Here is a 21,247-nt window from a genome sequence, read left to right on the forward strand (position 1 = left end):
CAACGACAAGACACGCCCCCATTCTACAGCTGAGGAAACTGGAGCTCAGAAAAGTTATTTATCATTCATTCATTCAACAATATGTATTGTCGGCACAGAGCAGTGGGAACAACATAGACAAATTCCCTGCCCTCGTTGGAGTGGGGAAGTAGTTCACAGAAAATACTGCTTTTAACTGCATAAAACATAATTAGCCTCCCTTATAACTAAACATATACAATTAAAACAAGAAGATATTTTTTATCAGATTGAACAAGACCTAGCAAAATAACAATACACTGTATTGGCAAGGATGTTGGGAACAGGCATCGGTATACACTGTTATTAATAGCATAGAATAATACAACTAGAGGGCTATCTGTTGGGCATATCTACCAATATTTATTGTATTTTATTTCTTCTTTCTTTTTTTATTTATTTTGAGATGGAGTCTCGCTCTGCTCTCTCACCCAGGCTGGAGTGCAGTGGCACAATCTCAGCTCACTGCAACCTCCACCTCCTGGGTTCAAGTGTTTCTCCTGCCTCAGCCTCCCGAGTAGCTGGGATTACTGGCATGTGCCACCATGCCGGGCTAATTTTTGTGGTTTTAGTAGAAATGGGGTTTTGCCGTTTTGGCCTGTCTGGTCTCAACCTCAAGTGATCCGCCCGCCTCGGCATTGCAGGCGTAAGCCACTGCGCCCGACCCTCTGCCAATACTTTAAATGTAACCCCGCCCCCGCTCCTCAGAATTCTACTTTTAGGAATTTAAATACAGAGGGATGGCTACACGGCTAAAGATGGACAGGGCCTGACACTTCCTCCTCTCTTTAAATAAAATGTATTTTATTTCTATATAGGTCTTAGTAGAAAATGGGGACAATACAGAAAATAAGAAAAAAATGTTAAGTCACGATCCCAGCACCCATGCTAAGGCGGAGCCCACGCACTTGCGGCTCCCTTCCTCCCTGCAAAGCAATGCTGCCCCCTTGTGGATTTGATGGGGTTTCTTAAAACACACATTATTTCACACTTAAATTTTTTTAATACAATTAATTTTTTTAACCAGGTAAGGCACTTAATGGTTTAATATTTATTTATTTATTTATTTATTTATTTATTTATTTTGAGATGGAGTTTCACGGTCTGGGCTCACTGCTACCTCCGCCTCCCGGGTTTGCTACCTCCGCCTCCCGGGTTCAAGCGACTCGCCTCAGCCTCCCGAGCAGCTGGGATTACAGGCATGCACCACCACCCCAGCTAATTTCGTATTTTTAGTAGAGACTGGGTTTCTCCATGTTGGTCAGGCTGGCCTCGAACCCCCGACCTCAGGTGATCCGCCCGCCTCGGTCTTCCAAAGTGCTGGAATTACAGGCGTGAGCCATCTGCTGCAGACTCAGTATGTAAAAGGTTCTAACTGGTATTCAGCGAAAATTCTCCCTATCTTTTCTGCTTCTCTCAAACCAGATTCCTTTCCCCACAGGCAATCATACTGTCCAATTCATTATAAACAGACTTCCAGAGATAGGTCATGCACATGCCTCGGTTCAATAAATGACAGTTTCCTTCTTTCCAGACCCTGCCTTTGAATCATGACTGTTGCTCCTAAAAACCTAGAAATGCCAAATAAAAAATACTTTTATGCAAATTATCCAGCATTGCCTGATTTACAGTCATGAAAAATCAGAAATATGAATTCCCAAAATAAGAGCAATGCCCAAGTTAGACTGCATTAAGTAATCATTAAGACTTGTGTAACAACATGGAAAAATGTCTATCACAAGTTTTTTTTTTTTTATAAGACAATATACAAAAGAGGACATAGGTAATTTAAATGTAAAAACAAGAAGCCTGGGCAAAAAAGTGAGACCCTGTCTCTACCAAAAAAAAGAAAAAGAAAAGAGAGGAAAAGGAAGGGAAAAGAGAAAAGAGGAGGGGAGGGGCAAGGAGAAGAGAGGAGAGGAAAGAAAAGGTAAAGAGGAAAGGAATGAAGGAGTCAGGGAGGGAGTGAGGAAGGATTAGCTGGGCATTGGTGGGGTGTGCCTGTAGTCCCAGCTATTCCGGAGGCTGAGGCAGGAGAATGGCTAAAGCCCAGGAGTTCAAGGCTGCAATGAGTTAAGATTGCACCACTGCACTCCAGCCTGGGTGACTGAGTGAGACTCTGTCTCTTAAAAAAAAAAGAAAGAAAGAAAGAAAAAAAAAAGTCAAAACTATTCCTTAAAAAGAATGTAACAATGTAACAGTGATGTACCATTTTTCAGTTGTTAAACCAGAAAAGTGTGTTTCTTAATGAGAATCATTAATTCTGAGTAACATGTTGTGAAAAGTGTAGTTGTGACCAATTTGTAACAGGGAAAACTGACTCAAGCTTTTATGAAAGCTTGAGTTTATAGCCTTTGACTCAGAAATTCCGTTTTAATTATTTAAAATAGAACAATCTTTGCAAAAATGTGGTTATCACATTACTTGTTGGTGAAAAAAACTAAGCTAAATGTTCAACTACAGAAGATTGGTTAAGTAAACTGGTTAAGTGTTTCATTTAATGAGATACTAAAGTCATAATGTTTGCAAAGATGTGGGGATATATTTTTGATGTTTTGATGTAAGAGAAGTAGATAGTTGAGCATATAGTAAGATGATGAAACCCAACAAGTAGACAAAAAGCTAGCATTGAATATTTGGGGAGCTGGGACACAGTACTTTATTTCTACAACCATTCTTTAATTAGCATGTTTACGTTTTTTTTTTTGAAAAACAGAATACATGAACTACGGAATAGCATGCCTGTGGGCCTGACCAAGCAGAATACACTTTTTTTTTTAAGATAGTCTTGCTCTGTCGCCCAGGCTGGAGTCTACTGACACGATCTCGGCTCACTGCAACCTCCCCCTCGCAGGTTCAAGCTATCCTCGTGCCTCAGCCTTCTGAGTAGCTGGGATTATAGGTGTGTACCATCATGCCCGGCTAATTTTTGTATGTTTAATAGAGATGGGGTTTCACCATGTTGGCCAGATTGGCCTCAAACTCCTGGCCTCAAGTGATCCACCCACCTCGGCATCCCAAAGTGCTGAGATTACAGGCGTGGCCACCGGTCCTGGCCAGAATACAAATTTAAGTTCAACAGCAAACCTAGTGCCTTCACTCTCATACTTAGTCCTCACAGCCACAGACCAATTTACTGACGTGAACTAAGGTTATAGACGCTTACTATGAAAACTGGAATAGTCCATACAGGTGAGAGCACATTCAAATTCTCCATCCAAACTTCTTTCACCACCAGAGACTTGGGAGTTACCTTAACGATACAATGGTCAGAATAGCCAGATGTCTGATTAGACTTTTCCTTTTGTTCTTTCTCTGTCAGTGATTCTCAAAAGCCAGCGTGCCTGAGATTTTTCTATGAAGGGTTGTACACACAGAACCACATATGCTGTACTTCAAGAGAGTGTGAGTAGATTTTCAAGAGTAGTTTTGAGGATAGAGAATTTTTGCTGTGCTAACCATTAGCCCACATGTGACTATGTTTTCTTCTTTTGTGTGATTATCCTTATTCGCATAATAAAAAATAAGAGTACTGGCCGGGCGTGGTGGCTCACACCTGCAATCCCAGCATTTTGGGAGGCTGATGCAGGCGGACCACCTGAGGTCAGGAGTTCAAGGCCAGCCTGGCCAACATGGCGAAACCCCATCTTTACTAAAAACACAAAAATTAGCCAGGCGTGGTGGTGCATGCCTGTAGTCCCAGCTATTCGGGAGGCTGAGGCAGGAAATGGAGGTTGCAGTGAGCCAAGAGCACGCCACTGCACTCCAGCCTGGGTGACAGAGCGAGACTGTCTCAAAAAAAGGAAAAAAAAAAAAAAAAAAGAGTACTGCCTTTTAGCTCAGGCTGGGTGTATAAAACCCTTTGGGATCACACCTGTCAGGGAAGTGGGAGGCTAGCTGACTTTGCAGTTTGTGCTGCTCAGGGTTCCTGTGACACTGCGCCAACCATCGGCTCTTCTACCAAAAGCTGGTGCCAAACTCACCTCACTGATGTCCTTATTTTAATAAACCTGGACCAGCTTCATCTTTGCTCAGCCTTTTCCTCCACTGGGAATATCCTTTCCACAACAAAAAGCCTTACTAAACTTTTCTGTGAAGAAACTTTTTTTTTTTGAGATGAAATTCACATAGCACAATGAACCATTTTAACAACTCAGTAACTTTAGTGTATTCACAAGGTTGTGCAACCACCAGCTCTCACCCTATAAAAGTATCCTATTCCCATTAAGTAGGCACTCCATTTCCTGCTGCTCCCACCCCTGGAAACCTCTAATCTGCTGTCTCTACAGATTTGTCTATTACAGGTAGCAAATATCCATATAAAAGCAATTATATAATAGGTGATCTTTCGTGTCTGGCTTTTTTCACACTACACAATGTTTTCAAGGTTTATCCACATGGTAACATGTATCAGTATTTCTTTCCTTTCGGCTCTATTGTATTCCATTATATGTATTGTGAAAGTTGTCAGAACCAAAATGGAGTCACCCATATGTCTTAAAAATCCCTGACAAAGCCCAAAAAGGCTATGGAGGATTCTGATGCATAAATAACAAAACTATCACAAAAGACTGTAAAACACAACCTTGCACAAAGGCCACTGCAACCTTATATACATACAAAAATATTTCTGCAAGGACTTCTGCTCCGCCACCGCTTGTCCAACCTCAGACTGGACTTATTATTAATCTTTGGAGTTAAGGATAGTTATCCCAAGACAATTACATAATCCTTGTTTTTCCTTTTAATCTGTCTTCTTTTACCTCCCTGAATACGCATAGTTTACTATGGCACACAGACTCCCATTGCAATGCCCTGTTCATGAATAGGTATCATTTTCTTTTAGAGCCTCTGTTTATTTAGGTTGACAGTATATACCACAATTTGTTTATCCATTATATGTTGAATATTTTGGGTTGTTTCCACCTTTGGGCTGTTACGCATAATTCTGCTATAAACACTTGTATACAAGTTTCTGTGTATGAAACTGCCTTTGCAAAAGTGACAGTAAGATAAATCTGACATGGCTGACTGTCTTGCTTCTGAACTCACAGGCCTACATCTTAGTACAATTCAGGCCCCTCTCATCCTCCTAACTTTAGGGCCTTTCACTACTTTTAAAAGGGCAGTTTAGCTTTTGGGAAGAGCTCATCAAATCTCATTGTTGACAAGTTTTTATAGAGCTTTATCTCCAGCCACCTCTACTCCAGGAGGCTGGGGGTGGTTGGGAGTGAAAGTTCCAACCCTCTCATCACTTGGTCTTTCTGGTGGCTTGCCCCATCGTGAGGCTAGCTAGGGGTCCCACTCTAAGTCACCTCATTAGCATGAATTCACATATTACCAAATGTGCTGATTACAAATAACAGATACTCCCACTACACAGGAAATTCCAAGTGTTTTTTAGGTGCTGTGACAGGAACCAGGAACAAAGGCTAAATATATTTCATATTATTACCACAGATAAAAATACCTAGGAGTGGAACTGCCATATTATATGGTAATTCTGTTTAGCCTTCAGGAACTGCCAGTTTTCTGTAGAGGCTACACCACTTTACGTTCTCACCAGCAATGCATGAGGGCTCCTGTTTCTCCACATCCTCACCAAGAGTTGTTTTTTGTTTGTTTTTTTAATAAATGAGCCATCCTCGTGGGTATGAGCTGGCATCTCACTGTAGTTTTGATCTGCATTTCTTTAATAACCAATGAGGTTGAACAAGTTTTCATGTACCTTTCGGCCATTTGTGTATCTTCTTTGGGGAAATACTTGTTCAATTCCTCTCATTTTGAAAAGGTTTATCTTTTACAAGAATTCTTTTCATAGTTCACATAGCAAACTATAGGTATCAGACTATCAGATAGTTTGCAAAATATTCTCCCCTTCTGTAAGTTGTTTTTCACATTCGTCACCACATTCTTAGATGTACAAGTTTTTAATTTTGATGAAGTCCCATTTGCATATTTTTTCTTTTGTTGCTTGTTATCAGTGTCCAATCCAATAATCGATTGCCAAATCCAAGGTCATGAGGACTTACTCATTTTCTAATAGATCTAGCTCTTATAGATTGCTTACCAATTTTGAGTTAGAGTGATAAATGAAGGTATATGAGGTAGAGCTCCAACTTCATTCTTTTACCTGTGGTCATCCAGTTGTCCCAGTACCATCTGAAAAGACAACTCTTTCCCCAATAGATGGTTTTGGTACCATTGCAGGAAATCAATTGACCATTTATGTAAAGGTTTATTTCTGTACCCTCATCTATCCATTGTCTATCTTTATGTCAGATGCAGCTTTGATTACAGTTTTCTAAGTTTTGTGACTTCTACTAATGTGATCAAGATTGTTTTGGCTATTTGGGGTCTTTTGCAGCTTCATATATATATGAGGATTAGCTTCTCCACTTCTGCAATGACCACTGCAATTATTATAGGATTACATTGAATGTTTGGAGACTATTATTTGCTACTATAATAGTAAGTCTGGATCCATGAACATGTTGTCTTTCCTCATCTACTTAGTTTTCTTTCAGGATTTGTAGTTTTCAGTAGTCTCACCACCTTGGTTTGATTGATTCCTGGTTATTCCGGTATTGCTTGCTTTGATTCTTAGGTATTCTTTTGGTTGCTATCCCAACTGTAATTCTTTTCTATTTCCTTTCAGATTGTTGGTGGTGTATGGAATAGTTTTTATGTGATCTTGTACCCTAAAACTGCTGAATTCATTCATTAGCTCTAGTAGCTATCTTGTAGATGGTTTCCTACACACAGGACATCTTCTGCAGAGATAGTTTTACTTCTTCCTTTCCAATTCCAATTTTCTTGTTCTTGCCTAATCGCTCTGGCTAGAACTTCCAGTACAATGTTGGAAGTGGCCAAAGTGGGAACCCTTGTCTTATTCCTAATCATAAGGGTAAAGCTTTCAGTCTTTCACTATTATGTTAGCTATGTTTCATAAATCCCTTAATCTTGTTTAAAAACTGCCTTCTGAGCTGGGTGCAGTGACTCATGCCGGCAATCCCAGGCAGAGGCAGGATACCTTGAGGGCAGAAATCTTGAGACCAGCCTGGGCAACACAGTGAGACCCCCACCATCTCTTACAAAAAAAAAAAAATTCCCTTCTATTCCCAATTTGCTGTGTGTATTTACCATCGAAGGGTACTGAAATCGTCTCAAATGTTTTTTCTGCATCTGTTGAGAAGATCCTATGGCTTTTTCTTCTTCTATTAATGTGGTAAGTGCCGCTGATTGCATTTACAATTATCTTCCCCCTATACAGCAACTTTAGAACAGTGTTCACCTTATTTTTGTACCCTTAGAGCTTGATGCACTAAGTACTAGAGTGCTGCTCACTGAATAGACTTTGGGTGGAAGAAATCATGAAGATACCACAACTCAAAAGTTATGTTAGGTTATATGTTATGTGTGTGACCCTGGCAGAAAGTTATGCCAAAATTGTTCCTCTCCCAGTAGAATTTTCATTGTTAGCATTTGCTTCATGGAGGAGCTATCCAGATAAGTGCCTTCCCAAGAGGATATTATCGGTACTGATTTCAAGAAAACGGATCTTTGAATCTGATTAAGTGAAAACGTCAATTTTCAATTGAAAATGTTCATTTTTTAATTATCTTAGTGTACAAGGATGTACAGATGCAAATGGGTAGTAAAATGTTTTATAGGGAAGAAGCTAAGATGAGGGATTTTTCCAAGGCAACCCTTCTTGACTCTATTAAGCACCCAATATATCAAAGATTTTTCTAAAAATAAAGATACATAGGTGCAATTATAATGTTCTCTTAAGAGTTTATTATAAACCAGTTTTCATAGGCCACAAGGAAATAAAAGGACTATGTACAGCCTTACGGGAAACAGGCAGGGAGCTGAGGAGGGCCAAGATGAGTCTAGGGCCTTGGTGGGCGCATTCCCGGGGGAGGGGGCCCTGTAAGGGAAACCAGACAATCCCATGAGACTCCGCGAACAACAGCATAAGAAACAAACAGGTCTGTGGTAACGTGGCCCTGAGGAATCGAGCCCACACCTCTGCGGAGCTACTTCCATACTCTGTGGCCAAGGGTCAAAGAAGGCCTGAAGTAAGAGTAAGAAGTTTAGTCAGTGCCTGATCTGCAACTTGAATCCCCAACCCTGCCCCAGCCTCCCAGGCCCTGCAGTAATCAAGTGAGGAGAGGGGTATATGAGGCATATGTGCTAACTAGGGATTTCTCTGAGGCTGACTGGGTTCCTATGCCTATAAAAACCCATAGAGGAATAACCCAGACTAAAGAAACAGGGGTCACCAAGTTTGCCAATGGGTTATCTTACGGGGAAAGAACACTGGGCTTGGAGTCCAAACTCTCTGGGGGCCTATTTTCCAATCCATGTGGGGACTGATCTCCGAATTTCTCCAATGGAAGTTAAAGAGAAATCCGTAATGATAATATAGCAAAGCCCAGAGCCCCCTCTTACTTACTAGGCACTGTCAAACCAAAGAGCAATAAGACAATCTCATAACTTTTGTTAGGGATCCTCAGAATGCATTATTTCATAGTGTCCTGAGGCCGCTGCCTTAGATATTGAGAAACACCTTGGGTACAGGGCTGCTCTAACTGTTCTAAGAGGGGTGGTAAGCTCAATTTAAGAAATACATGTTCCCTCTTCTCTTTCCTTTCTGGATTTCCCTAGACTTAAGGCTTGAAAGCCCATGGGATATGGTCTAAATGCAATCTTCCCTCCATTTCCTATCCCACTAGGCTCTAGGGAAAGAAGCCAAAGTTACCACTGCAGGCACTTACCTCGCATCCCAGGGGGAGGAGGCCGCATTCCCGGAGGGGGCATGCCCATTGGAGTCCCTCTTCCAGGGGGGATCCCCATTGGGGGACCCATAGGAGGCCTCATACCAGGAGGTGGGCCCATCATGCCTGCAAGAGAAAAGCCCCAAGAATATAGCTCAAGTGTCTATCTTGAAAAGGTAGCAAAAAAACTGCCAAGCTTTCCACCAAGTTCTGAGAAAGATGGACCATTCCACCCTCTCAGCAGCTCCCAGAAAACTGACATTGGAAGCACCTAGGGCTCCCAATGGCTCTTGTCCTACTAGTTTCATCAGTCAGCCATGCTGGATCTCAGAGTAATCCTGCTTAATTATACAAACTCATCATCAGTTTCAGTGCAGTTATATCTCATCATGAATCCAGCTAAGGCATCTTCTATCAATTAGCACTGGTCTCCTTATGGGCTCCTCACCTGGAGGGGGTGCTCCTCGGCCCATTGGTGGGGAGGCCCCCCACGGCCAGGTGGGTACTGGGTCGGGGCCCCGGCAATACTGGCTGTGGCAGCAGCTGCAGCAGCTGCAACAGTACCTCTTCCTTGTGGGGTCATCACCTAACAGGATATAAGAAGAAAGAGTTAGAAGAGTACACTACAATGCAGCTTCCCACTCTCCTCCCCAACTTGGGGAAGGACAGCGGGAAACAGCAGACACCAAATCCCTTAATGCTGCAACTCTCAGCCACTAGACTTCCTATCCAAAACCACATGTCAGGAAAGATCAAGCTTGAATGCCCAACTCCCATCTTCTAGACCTGAATGTAAGGATGTCCAATCCAAGTGAGAGAAGGCAACTGCCTTTTCAAATATGACTCATGATTTCAAATGTCATGAAAATATTTTCCTTAAAGTTGGCTAATTTGTACATCTCTTTGATAGCATCAGCATAATTTACAATGGCAAATTATCATTTTCACTTGATTCTAGGGCCATGTAGAAACCACAGTGAAACACTGATAGTCTGACAATCATAGGTTGGTCACTCTGGACCCTTCTGAAACTATGGGCCCTCCCCTTTATCCTTTATTTTAGCCACCAGGAGGTGGCACCCTTTCCCCAACCCCTCACCTGTTGGGATGGCCCGCCAACCCCACGGACTGGCCCAGCAAGTCCTGCAGGAGCCTGTGGCATGGGAACCCCAGCTGGGATTCCTCTGCCAGCAGCCCTGCCGATCCCTGGGCCCCCGGCAGCTCCAGCAAGCGGCACTCGAGCAATACCAGTCTGAAAAATAAACAAACACGCTCTGATGCCCAGCGGCCTGAAGATCAGAAGCATACTTCGGAATATCATTGCCAAGAGAGCCCCTCAGATTTAGAGGGCATCGAAACAGCTTATAAATACTACCTCTCCATGTGTGCCAACACCATTCTTCCTCCATCAAGACTATGAGTGATCCCTGATGCAGGGTAGAACTTAAGAGTAAGTCTAGAGAAACATGCCACAACTCAACCACCTATATGCACTCCTGTGAAAGTTCAACCAAGAGCAAAGGGCCAGGGTTCCACTCAGGGTTCAGCAGGCAAGGCATTAAAGGGACATGAGATCCATTCCCAGCTGATTCTAATCCGCTAGGTGACAATGGGCAAATAATTCCACAATCCCAGGCTGAGTTGCCTTATCTGCAAATGACATGGTTATGGTAAAACTGGTTGTGATCACAAAGGTTTACAATGGGTTATGTTAGACCAGCCAATCCTGTTGGAAGTAGGTACTAAGAAATTTGAATATGGGCTTTGAACCAAGATATGCTAACATCCCTTGCAGACATTTGTAACTGGAAAAGGCAGAAACGTAAAAATCCCCAAAAAAGAAAATGACGAGGACAAACAACTCTGTACTCACTTGAGAAAATCTTTCGGTCATTAACTTGACTTGGTGTAGAGCAATTAGAAAAATGCTAACATTAAGTGAAAACACAGAACAACGTAATATATGCACATTATGTGTTAGGTACAAAAAAATTCAGATAATCTATGTGTACTTGTAAAAAGTTAAAAGGATTATTCTCTTTTGATTAAAATAATATCTTGGCAGGGCGCGGTGGCTCACACCTGTAATCTCAGCATTTTGGGAGGCCAAGGTGGGCAGGTCACAAGGTCAAGAGATCGAGACCATCCTGGCTAACATGGTGAAACCCCATCTCCACTAAAAATACAAAGATTAGCTGGGCGTAGTGGCACACACCTGTAACCCTAGCTACTCAGGAGGCCAAGGCAAGGGAAACGCTTAAACCTGGGAGGCGGAGGTTGCAGTGAGCCAAGATCACGCCACCGCACTCCAGCCTGGTGACAGAGTGAGACTGCACCTCAAAAAAAAAAAAAAAAAAAGCCTTCAAATGCAAAAGGGAAAACAAATTTCACTAGGTCTCTAAAGCCTGCTCTATTTCTATGTGTAGCTTGGTGTTTACAGAATCAAGATTGTCGGAGATCAAATGTCAGTTTCACCTATCAGTAGCTGTGGCACCGTGGGCAAGTTACTAAGCCCTGTTTTACTCTATTTATAAGGTGAGAATTTATCTCTAAAGACTTACGAGGATCAAATAAAATACTGAAGTGGTTGGCGCAAAGCAGATTCTCAGTAACTATGAACTATAACTGTACAAAACAAAATACACACATATTCTACTGTTTTGGAGTTACAACTTTTTAAGATCCACCTAGGCTTTATCATCACATTAAGAACTGACCCAGATGGCCTCAGGTGCTTCCTCCACTGACTCACTACGTACATCAACTGAGAAAGAAGTAGAGTTTTAAAGTCAGAGATACCCAAATTCTAGTTCCCTTTTTCCACTTCTTTCTTGCAGGGTAACCTCTTTAAGATTCTATTTATTATCTGAAAAAGGGGGCAAAATCCAGAGGATACCTGTGAGAACTGCAATGAAACAGAATCTAACATAGAGCCTGGCTCATGGTAGGGCCTCCCTCCTCCACAAGGCTTCCTGTTCTGACTTACATCTTTGGGAGGAGGTCCCTCTACTGTCATTGAGACCAGATTCTCCCCTCGCAGCAGCACCAGACCGAGGACTCGCTTCTCTTCCCTTTCTGCTTGTTTGGAGTTCTTTGGCCTAGAGAGGTTTAGAAGAAACAAAAAAAGTGTTAGAGGTGGGTAGTTCACCTGTCTAGTGGCCTCCAAGATTTGCTTACACTGCATCTCCTAACAAACAGTACACAAACTTTCCCAAGATAGCCCTCCGGGATAGTCTCTGCAGGCCGAACACATAACCTCTTAGGTGGCTATCTTCCTGTTTCCTACCACGACAAGAGGACACACTGACCAAGAGATAGGACAGGGTCAACAAAGCCCAGCTCTGGCCCATATACTATTCCACAGCAACTGTGAAGGCCCTTCCCTCGGCTAAGTCTTCTTTCTTATGACCCTATTACCTCCCTTCAGCTTAAGGCCTTGCCAACATCAGGAGGCTGCCTAAACAATTCAGGTCAAATGACTCCCACCCACCTCACTTACGTGCAGTGTCCTTCTAATATCAATTCAACCTCACAGGCCTATAATTCTGCCCCTCATCTTACATCAGAAATAGAAGCCATAGAAGGAAAAGGTTAAGAGAAATTTCACATACACAGAAATTGAAATTTCATATCTGTTCCTCAAAAGCACAAAACAGAAACCCCAAAAGCAACAACCAGGAAAAGATGAAAATATAAATGTGAAGTAGGAAAATAACTGCAACAGGATAGGAAAGTGGGGAAAAGCTAAAGCTAAGATCCTAAAAATAAAGGGGAAAAAATAGCCTGATTTAAAAAAAGAACTCAAGAGACTTTGTTCTGATATTTTACAGTGTATCAGCTGGTTGTCTGCGGACGGACAGTTTTCCCCTTTTTCGGCCACATTTTCTTATTTTTTAAAATAACAACCATGTATTGTCCTTTCATAATTAGAAAAAAACCCTTCTGGGTATTTTAGTTTCTACTCATAGACTTCTTTGTATTTTCAAAAATATTTTCCAATAAACATTTTTTATTATCAGGAGGGAACTTTGGAGTAGCTCCACACTCATCTGTTGGCCCCTCTAATATGTACCTGGCACCAAGGCATCCCTACCACATTTTTAAACTATACTTCTTGACCTTGGGCCACAGAAGAAATCAGCCCCAAGGAGAATCAAAGAGAATTCAAAGCGAGGGACAACATAATATGGACACTGCATATGACAAAAGAGCTGACAACCATGGAAGTCACATCATCTTTTAGTGCCTCAAGTAGCCTTGAATGTAAAACATGATGGGAAGCTAGATCTTATCTTTTAATGGGCCAAAAGCTTAACATCTGTGAGACTCAAGACAAGGGAGTTAGCCAATAACTTATGGAATTGTAGCAAAGTAGAAAATATCTCCAATTGTTTGTATAAATGCCAACAAAAATCACTGGCCCCAAACCCACATGGGGAGCTGAGCACTTACCCTGAAGAGGGTCAGAGGCTTCTTAAAGCAGTTTCAGACCAGGCTGCATTGGGAGAGCCCTTTAGGCTACAGCTTTACAAATAGGCAATGAGGCCAGAAACTCAAGCTCTCCCCCCTCACACACCTGTGGGGAGAACATGAGAGCCCTTTACCCCAGTACCCAGGGGCACACAAAGTCAGAGAAACAAAAAGCCTAGCAGCCCTTCACAACTTGTACTTTGCTAGACCTAGAGAGCAAGGTTTGCTGGACTGAAAAAGATTTCTTAGTGTTCAATGTCCCCATTTAAGTCTGCCCTCTAAAACTGGAGAAAAAACAGAAGAACCAACTAGCTACATCACCACCTCTACTGCTTGGCCCACCCACTCAATCCATTCCCATCCTCCAGTCTCCACCCCCCACAGTCCACTCCTCACTTGATCTTCCTGAACTCGTCACAGTCACAGAGGATCAAATTCATGTGCTTGTCAAAAGCCTTGAAGGTGCCGATGAAGATCCGGCCGTCCTGCAGGATGCACCTCATCCTGTAGTCAATATGCTGCAGCATCTTGCTGCTCTTGCCCACCGTCTGCAAGGAGAAATGGACAGGGATGAGACTCTGCTCTTTTGGACAAAAGCACCTCTGGCCGTCCCCAAAACTTCCCATGGCCTTCTTGTCCATGTGTCCATCTTTCTCAATAGATTCTTAGCTCAGTCTTCTACCCACAGCCCTCTCCTTGGAATTCTCCCATGCCACCCTGTTTTAGGCCTGACCTCTACCCAGTAATCTGCTATTCTCTCTTCCCTTAAAATCGGTCTTTCTCATATTATAATTGCCTTTGTCTATGCCGTGTCAGTTGCAGGGATGAGAGTATATAGTGTGTCCCCAAACGAATCCAATCCATACATACTAAAGCCACCTACCATTGTGCAGATTATAGGTATGTGACTCAAGTGCTATGGAACATCCAAATCTTATTAAAAAGACTAAGTAAAGGAGGAGCTAGAATGGGGCTGAAACTAAAAATCTAATCAACAAGAAGCTTGTTATCAGGAAGGAAATGAGCTTCAAGCTGAAAAATGAAATCCACAAATCAAGAATTTGTTAGTGTGCCTCCAAGATTACATTTGGCAGAGGGAAACTCTGGTGGTTAGGGTGCGAATTGGTTTGGACATACAATGGTCTTTAACCCAACAAACATTTCTGTCTTTATAACCTGGGTTCCAATGTGCTAAAATAAAGAAGTGACTATATAGGTATCACTTTGTGAATTGTCAGGTACCCTAAGCAGTTGTATTTCTCTCTATAAACAAATCACCTGGCATTTGATCTGTGTATCATCCTCCCATCAGTCTGACTGCTATACCCCAGTCCTACCCGCAAGTGCCTTCTATGGACCTCTGTTCATCTCTGTGAGCTGAGACAACAAAGTTCCGAACCTGCAAATATGCAGATCAAAACCTTGACTCCATGGCTGGGCTCAGTGGCTCACTCCTGTAATCCCAGCATTTTGGGCGGCTGAGGTGGGCAGATCACCTGAGGTCAGGAGTTCGAGACCAGCCTGGCTAACATGGCAAAACTCCGTCTCTACTAAAAATACAAAAATTAGCCGAGTGTGGTGGCACAGGCCTGTATCACCAGCTACTCGGGAGGCTGCGGCAGGAGAATCGCTTGAACCTGGGAGGTGGAGGTTGCAGTGAGCTGAGATCAAGCCACTGCACTCCAGCCTGGGTGACAGGGAAAGACTCCATCTCAAAAAAACAAAAACGAAACTTGACTCCACACAGATACTGGAGTCACTCTCAGGTTAGGTGGTTCAGTTTCCCTTCAATGACCATTTTAACCAGCTTCTAACCACAAGGGATCTGAACCTTCAGGGCAACATTCACTGGTCCAGTTGAACTAATGTTCAGTGTGTATCTGGCACTGTGATAAGCACTGTACATCTTTTAATCCTCAAAATTGGACCCATTATTATCCCTATTTTACAGATGAGGTCACTGAGGCTGGGAGAGGTTAAGTAACTCGCCCAGTTTCACAGCTGGAAAGCTGTGTTGGAACCTAGACAGAATGAATCCAGTGCCTCCTATTCTAACCAATTATCCAAACAACATCCTACCAGGTTTTCCTGCTTCCAGTCCCATCGAATATACACGCCAGAGCTAGAGCAATCTTTCTCAACACCACTAAGTTTACGTCATTTTGCTGGTCAAAATCCTTCAGTGGGCAGGGCGAGGTGGCTCACGGCTGTAATCCCAGCACTTTGGGAGGCCGAGGTGGGTGGATTAAATGAGGTCAAGAGTTTGAGACCAGCCTGGACAACATGGTGAAACCCCGTCTTTACTACAAATACAAAAAATTAGCCAAGCGTGGTGGCGGGCGCCTGTAATCCCAGCTACTAGGGAGGCCGAGGCAGGAGAATCGCTTGAACCCGGGAGGCGGAGGTTGCAGCGAACCGTGATCCAGCTACTGCACTCCAGCCTGGGAAACAAAAGCAAAACTCCATCTCAAAAAAATAAAAATAAATTAAATTAAATCCTTCAATGACATGCCTCACCACCACCAAGGTAAAATAACATGGAAGGCCTTTAGTAACTAGCCTCCTGACAATTCTTCCCGTCTTCCCTACTCTTTCTTCCCTTCTCCTCCAGCAACTTTTTCTCAGTCAACAGACACAGAAAAATCCAGTAACTTTTAAAATCTTGCTACCCTTCAGCCTTTGTTCCTTCAGTTCTCCGGGTCTGTAATACTCCCCCCATCTTCGCCGGGTACATTCTTGCTAATCTTTTAGGAATCTGCTCAGGAACCATCTATTTGAGAAAACATTCTTACCCCGCCCGCCGCCGTTACTTTTACCGAATGACCATAAAATTATATTATGTGTCCCCAACTACCTCTGTGAAGGAAGCAAACATACTTCAGAGAGTAGCCCCAGCGCCTGAGAAGTCAGGCACAGGCAAACACTGAAATATGATGAACAACTGAGTGGAACTCTTCCTCCAAACATTCCCCATCCCCTCCTCCTCCCTCCTCTCCAAGTAGACCTAGCAAGACTCTAGCGTGGTCCACAAGCCCCTTCCACCCACGTCCGCAACTCTTTCTCAGACTCACAACCTTTCACAAGTCTGAGCCGTTTACCGGGTCCCCCTGCGGCTCCAGTGCCTGCTCCGAAGCCCGGGACATATATTTATTCGGCAAAAGTTAACTTAGTACCTACGGGGTCCCAGGCATTATGGCTACAGCGGTGTCGAGAGCCGCGGTTCTACCCTCGCCCCTGCCGAACGACCTCGGCCTCTGTCCCCGGTTCTAACCTTTTCCTCGACCCCATGCCTAGCCGAACCGCCAAGGTCCTGGTCTTTCCCGCCCAGACCGAGCGGCCAAGGCCCAGGCCTTCACCGCCGTAAGTAACTCTAACCCACGGCTTCCTCCCCGATCAGTCGCAGTTCCCACTCCACAACAGACTCGGAAGTTCCCGCGCCGCCAGCCTGTGCCCTCCTCACCATGGTGGCGGTTCTGATGGCTCTGATCCCCGCCGGATTCGCCTCCACAGAGGCCTAGCCTCTCTCCCGCAGACGATTTCCCGCCGCCGCTACCGGAAATGCGCAGCACTTAAAATGCGGTCGGGTGGAAATCTACTTCCGGTCCGGACACGGAGCCCTAGAGTTCCGGCCCCGGAGCGCAGCTTGTGCCGAGCAGGGGCGGGGCCTGGGGACTGGGCGTTAACATCCCGCTTTGAAGTAATAGGAGAGCCTTAAGTTCCTGTTTGGACACCTTCCTAGCTTAAATCTGTACTCAGGCCTGCTCTGTTTCACACTCATTTCTCTTCACCCCACCTTTCCCATTACACTCTCGGTCCTCATTTCCCATCACCCTCCCCGGCTGTCTCCTCCACAGCCACTATTCTTGCTTTTCCCTCCACTGGTTGGACGTGCTCCTTTTCAGCCCCTCTGCATTTGCTTTTGCCTCTGTCTGGAATGCTAGTCCTCAAGGTATACCAAAAGGCTGCTGCCCTCACCTCTTTCAAGACTTAAGCTTAAATAACACTTTCCCAGTGAGGATTTTCCTAGCCATCCTGTAACCTTCCCACCCACCTCATCCTCATCTCTCCTGTATTTCCCTCTTGCTATCTCACACGCTGTATATTTTTGTTATTTTATTATCCCCTCCCCATTAGAATGTAAGATTCATAAGGGTGTGAATTCTTCTCTTTGTGTATCACTCATTGCTGTAGTGCCTAGAACACTTTAGTAGCACAAAATAAGGGCTCTACCCATATTTGTTGATAATCGCATCCAGTCATATGACATTTTTTTTCTATGACTTTTTTTTTTCTTTTGAGACAGACTCTCAGTGTGTTACCAAGGCGGGAGTGCAGTGGCGCAATGTCGGCTCACTGCAACCTCCGCCTCCCCGGTTCAAGCGATTCGCCTGTCTCAGCCTCCCGAGTAGCTGGGAATACAGGCCTGTGCCACCACACTCAGCTAATTTTTGTATTTTTAGTAGAGACGGGGTTTCGCCATGTTGGCCAGACTGGTCTCTGAACTCCTGACCTCAAGTGATCCACCCGCTTTGGCCTCCCAAAGTGCTGGAATTACAGGCATGAGCCACCACATTGGGCCCTTCCTATGACTTTTAAATACAATATATACACCCAGGGTTTTCAAGTTTGTTCCTCTAACCTTGGCCTCATCATTTAACTCCTGGCCCTTTATATCCAGCTGCCAGCGTGATGTGAATGTCTAATAGGTATACCAAATTTAACATGTTGAAAACTGAATTCTTGATTCTATTCACTCTTTCTAAAACCACTTCACCAGTGTTCCCCATCCCCGAAGTTTCTTGGATTAAAAAAGGAAAAAAAGAAAATGACAAATCGGAAGCATATTTCATTCTTCTCTTTCTCTACCATCGAATAATCAAATTCATCAAAAGATGAATTTGAATAAGAATTCATGAAAATTTGAAAAGAATAAGCAAATCCTGTGGCCCCCACCTTCAAACTATCTTGAACATGACTGTTGTCTTCCACTCCATTGCTTCCACTCTAGTCATAGCCACCATCATCTCTGTCCTGGATCATTGAACAAGCCCATAACTTGTCTCTTTGCTTCCTTTCTTGTTCTCACAGCAGCCAGAGGGATCCTTCTAAACGTACTGGGATATTAGATGATGTCATGCCCTGGTCTCCACTTACCAAAAACTTCCCAGCACACATGGAATGAAATCTAACTCTTCACTCCTCTCCAACCTCACTCATCTCCTTCAACATTCCCCTCATTCATCATTCTCCAGTCACACTAATCTCCTTGCTGTTCCTCAAACCCAGCAAGGAAAGCTTCCACCTTGGTGCTTTGTCATTTTCACACCATCTCTAAAAGGTATGTTCTGTTATCTGGTTTCTGTCACCTGTAGATGAAGAGGTGAAGCCTCATAGAAATGAATTATATTGCCCAAGGTGGCAGAGTCAGAGTGGGAATATAGGTCTGCCTGGCTCCTCAGGTGTTCATTTGCCCCCACCTTATCCAGCTGCCTAACACATCATTCATGCATGCATTTAAAATAATTTTTATTTAGCATCTACTAAGGCCATGCACTGTTATTGGGATAAAGTCCTTTCCCTCATGGAGCTTTACATTCTAGTGAGAAAGACATAGTAAACCAAATAAATAAGTATGTAATGTAACATTAGAGTGATATGAAAAAAATAAATAAAGGCAGAGGACTGAGAGGGATGGGATACGATTTTGGTGAGGTGCTCAGGGAAAACTTCTCTGAGGAATGGTATGTGAGCAGAGACCTGAACCTACACTCAGGTCTATCAGAAGGATGAATATTATGAAGGACATTCTAGAAAATGTATATAAAGGGAATCATATAATAATATGTGGTCTTTTGTGACTACCTTCTTTCACTAAGCACAGTGTTTTTAAGGTTCATCCATGTCATAACATGTATCAATACTCCATTCCTTTTTATGGCCAAATAATATTCCATTGTATGGATGTACAGTGGTCCCCCCATATCCATCTTTCACTTTCTGTGGTTGCAGTTACCTATAATCAACTGCAGTATAAAAATGGGTGAGTAGAGTACAACAAGCTATTTTGAGACCACATTCAAGTAACTTTTAATACAGTATATTTTTATAATGGTTCTATTAGTATTGTTGTCAATCTCTTACTGTACCTAATTTATAAATTAAAGTTTATCATAGCTATATATGTGTAGGAGAAAATTGTATATATAGGGTTTGGTAGTATCTGCCATTCCACGAATCCACTGGGGATCTTGGAATATAACCTCCTCAGATAAGGAGGGGACTATCATATTTTGTTTTTCAGTTCATCAAATGATGAACATTTGGATTGTTTCCACCTTTGGCTTTTATAAATAATGCTGCTGTAAACATTCATGTACAAGTTTTCATGTGGACATGTTTTAATTCCTCTTTCGTATCTAGCTAGGAGTGGAATTTCTGAGTCATATGATAATTCTGATTAATCATTTGAGGAACTGCTAGACTGTTTTCCAAAGTGGCTTCACCATTGTACATTCCCACAAGGGGCGTATGAGGGTTCTGATTTCTCCAAATCTTCACCCATATTTGTTATTATCTGACTTGTTGATTCAAGCCATCTTAATGAATGTGAAGTGCTATCAATTTCATCGTGGTTTTGATTTGCATTTCCCTCATGACTAATGATGCTGAACATCTTTTCATGTGCTTGTTGGCCATTTATATATCATCCTTGGAGAAATGCCCATTCAGATCCTTTGCTCATTTTTTAATTGGACAATTTGCCTTTTATTATTGAGTTGTAAGAATTCTTTCTACATTACAGATATAAGTCCCTTGTCAGATATATGATTTATACAGGTTTACTCCCATTCTGTGAGTTGTCTTTTTTTTTTTTTTTTTTTTTCTTGAGACAGAGTCTCGCCCCATCACCCATGCTGGAGTGCAGGGGTGCGATCACAACTCACTGCAGCCTGACCTCAAGTGCTCAAGCAATTCTCCCACCTCACCCTTCCGAGTAGCTGGGACTACAGGTACATGCCAGCACACTGGCTAATTTTTGTATTTTTTTATAGAGACAGGGTTTCAACATGTTGCCCAAGCTGGTCTTGAACTCCTGGGTTCAAGCGATCCACCCACTTCAGCCTCCCAAACTGCTGGGATTACAGCCATGAGCCACCATGCCTGGCCTTTTCACTTTCTTGATAATAATCCTGTACAAAAGTTTTTAATTTGGATGAAGTCTAATTTATCTTTTCATTGTTGTTGTTGCTCATGTTTTGGTGCAATATGAAAATTTCTTTTGCCAAATCTAAGATCATGAAGATTTACCCCTTTGTTTTCTTCTAATAGTTTTACAGTTTTAGCTCTTACATTTAGATTTTTGATACATTTTTAGTTCATATTTTATATATGGTATAAGGTGGGGTCAAACTGTATTCTTTTGTAAGTAGATAGACAGTTGTCGCCACATCATTTGTTAAAAAGACTCTTCTTTCCCCCACTGAATAATCTTGGCACCCTAGGGGAAAATCATTGACCATTGACATATGGTTTTATTTCTGGACTTCCAATTCTATTCCTTTGATCTATGTGGCTATCCTTATACCAGTACTATACTATCCTGATTACCATTTGCTTTATAGTAAATTTTGAAGTCAGAAAGTGTGAATCCTCCTCCCTTTTCTTTTTCAAGGTTGTTTTGGCTATTCTAGATGCCTTGCAACTCAATTAGTTTGCCAGTCTACAAATAAGAGAAAAGAGGTCATGAATTCAGAGCCGGGGATTAAACAGGCAATTCATTTGGTCTTTTGTTTGTTTGTTTGTTTTGTTTTGTTTTGTTTGTTTGTTTATTATACTTTAAGTTCTAGGGTACATGTGCATAACATGCAGGTTTGTTACATATGTATACTTGTGCCATGTTGGTGTGCTGCACCCATCAACTCGTCAGCACCCATCAATTCGTCATTTATATCAGGTATAACTCCCAATGCAATCCC

The 21,247-nt window shown here is 42.8% G+C and overlaps 1 protein-coding gene across 1 annotated transcript; it reads right to left on the reverse strand.

The window, feature by feature from the left end:
• Positions 1-7,798: 7,798 nt before the first annotated feature.
• Positions 7,799-16,868, reverse strand: SNRPB (small nuclear ribonucleoprotein polypeptides B and B1). The gene is given in 8 exon segments (XM_017872546.1): positions 7,799-8,097; positions 8,802-8,927; positions 9,250-9,282; positions 9,285-9,387; positions 9,901-10,053; positions 11,788-11,899; positions 13,668-13,819; positions 16,732-16,868. Coding segments are annotated over 8 exon segments (693 nt in total). The 5' UTR covers positions 16,735-16,868; the 3' UTR covers positions 7,799-8,086.
• Positions 16,869-21,247: the final 4,379 nt, after the last annotated feature.

The sequence above is a fragment of the Rhinopithecus bieti genome, unplaced genomic scaffold (genome assembly GCF_001698545.2).
Source record: "Rhinopithecus bieti isolate Rb0 unplaced genomic scaffold, ASM169854v2 scaffold_7580, whole genome shotgun sequence".
NCBI classification, from domain to species: Eukaryota; Metazoa; Chordata; class Mammalia; order Primates; family Cercopithecidae; genus Rhinopithecus; species Rhinopithecus bieti.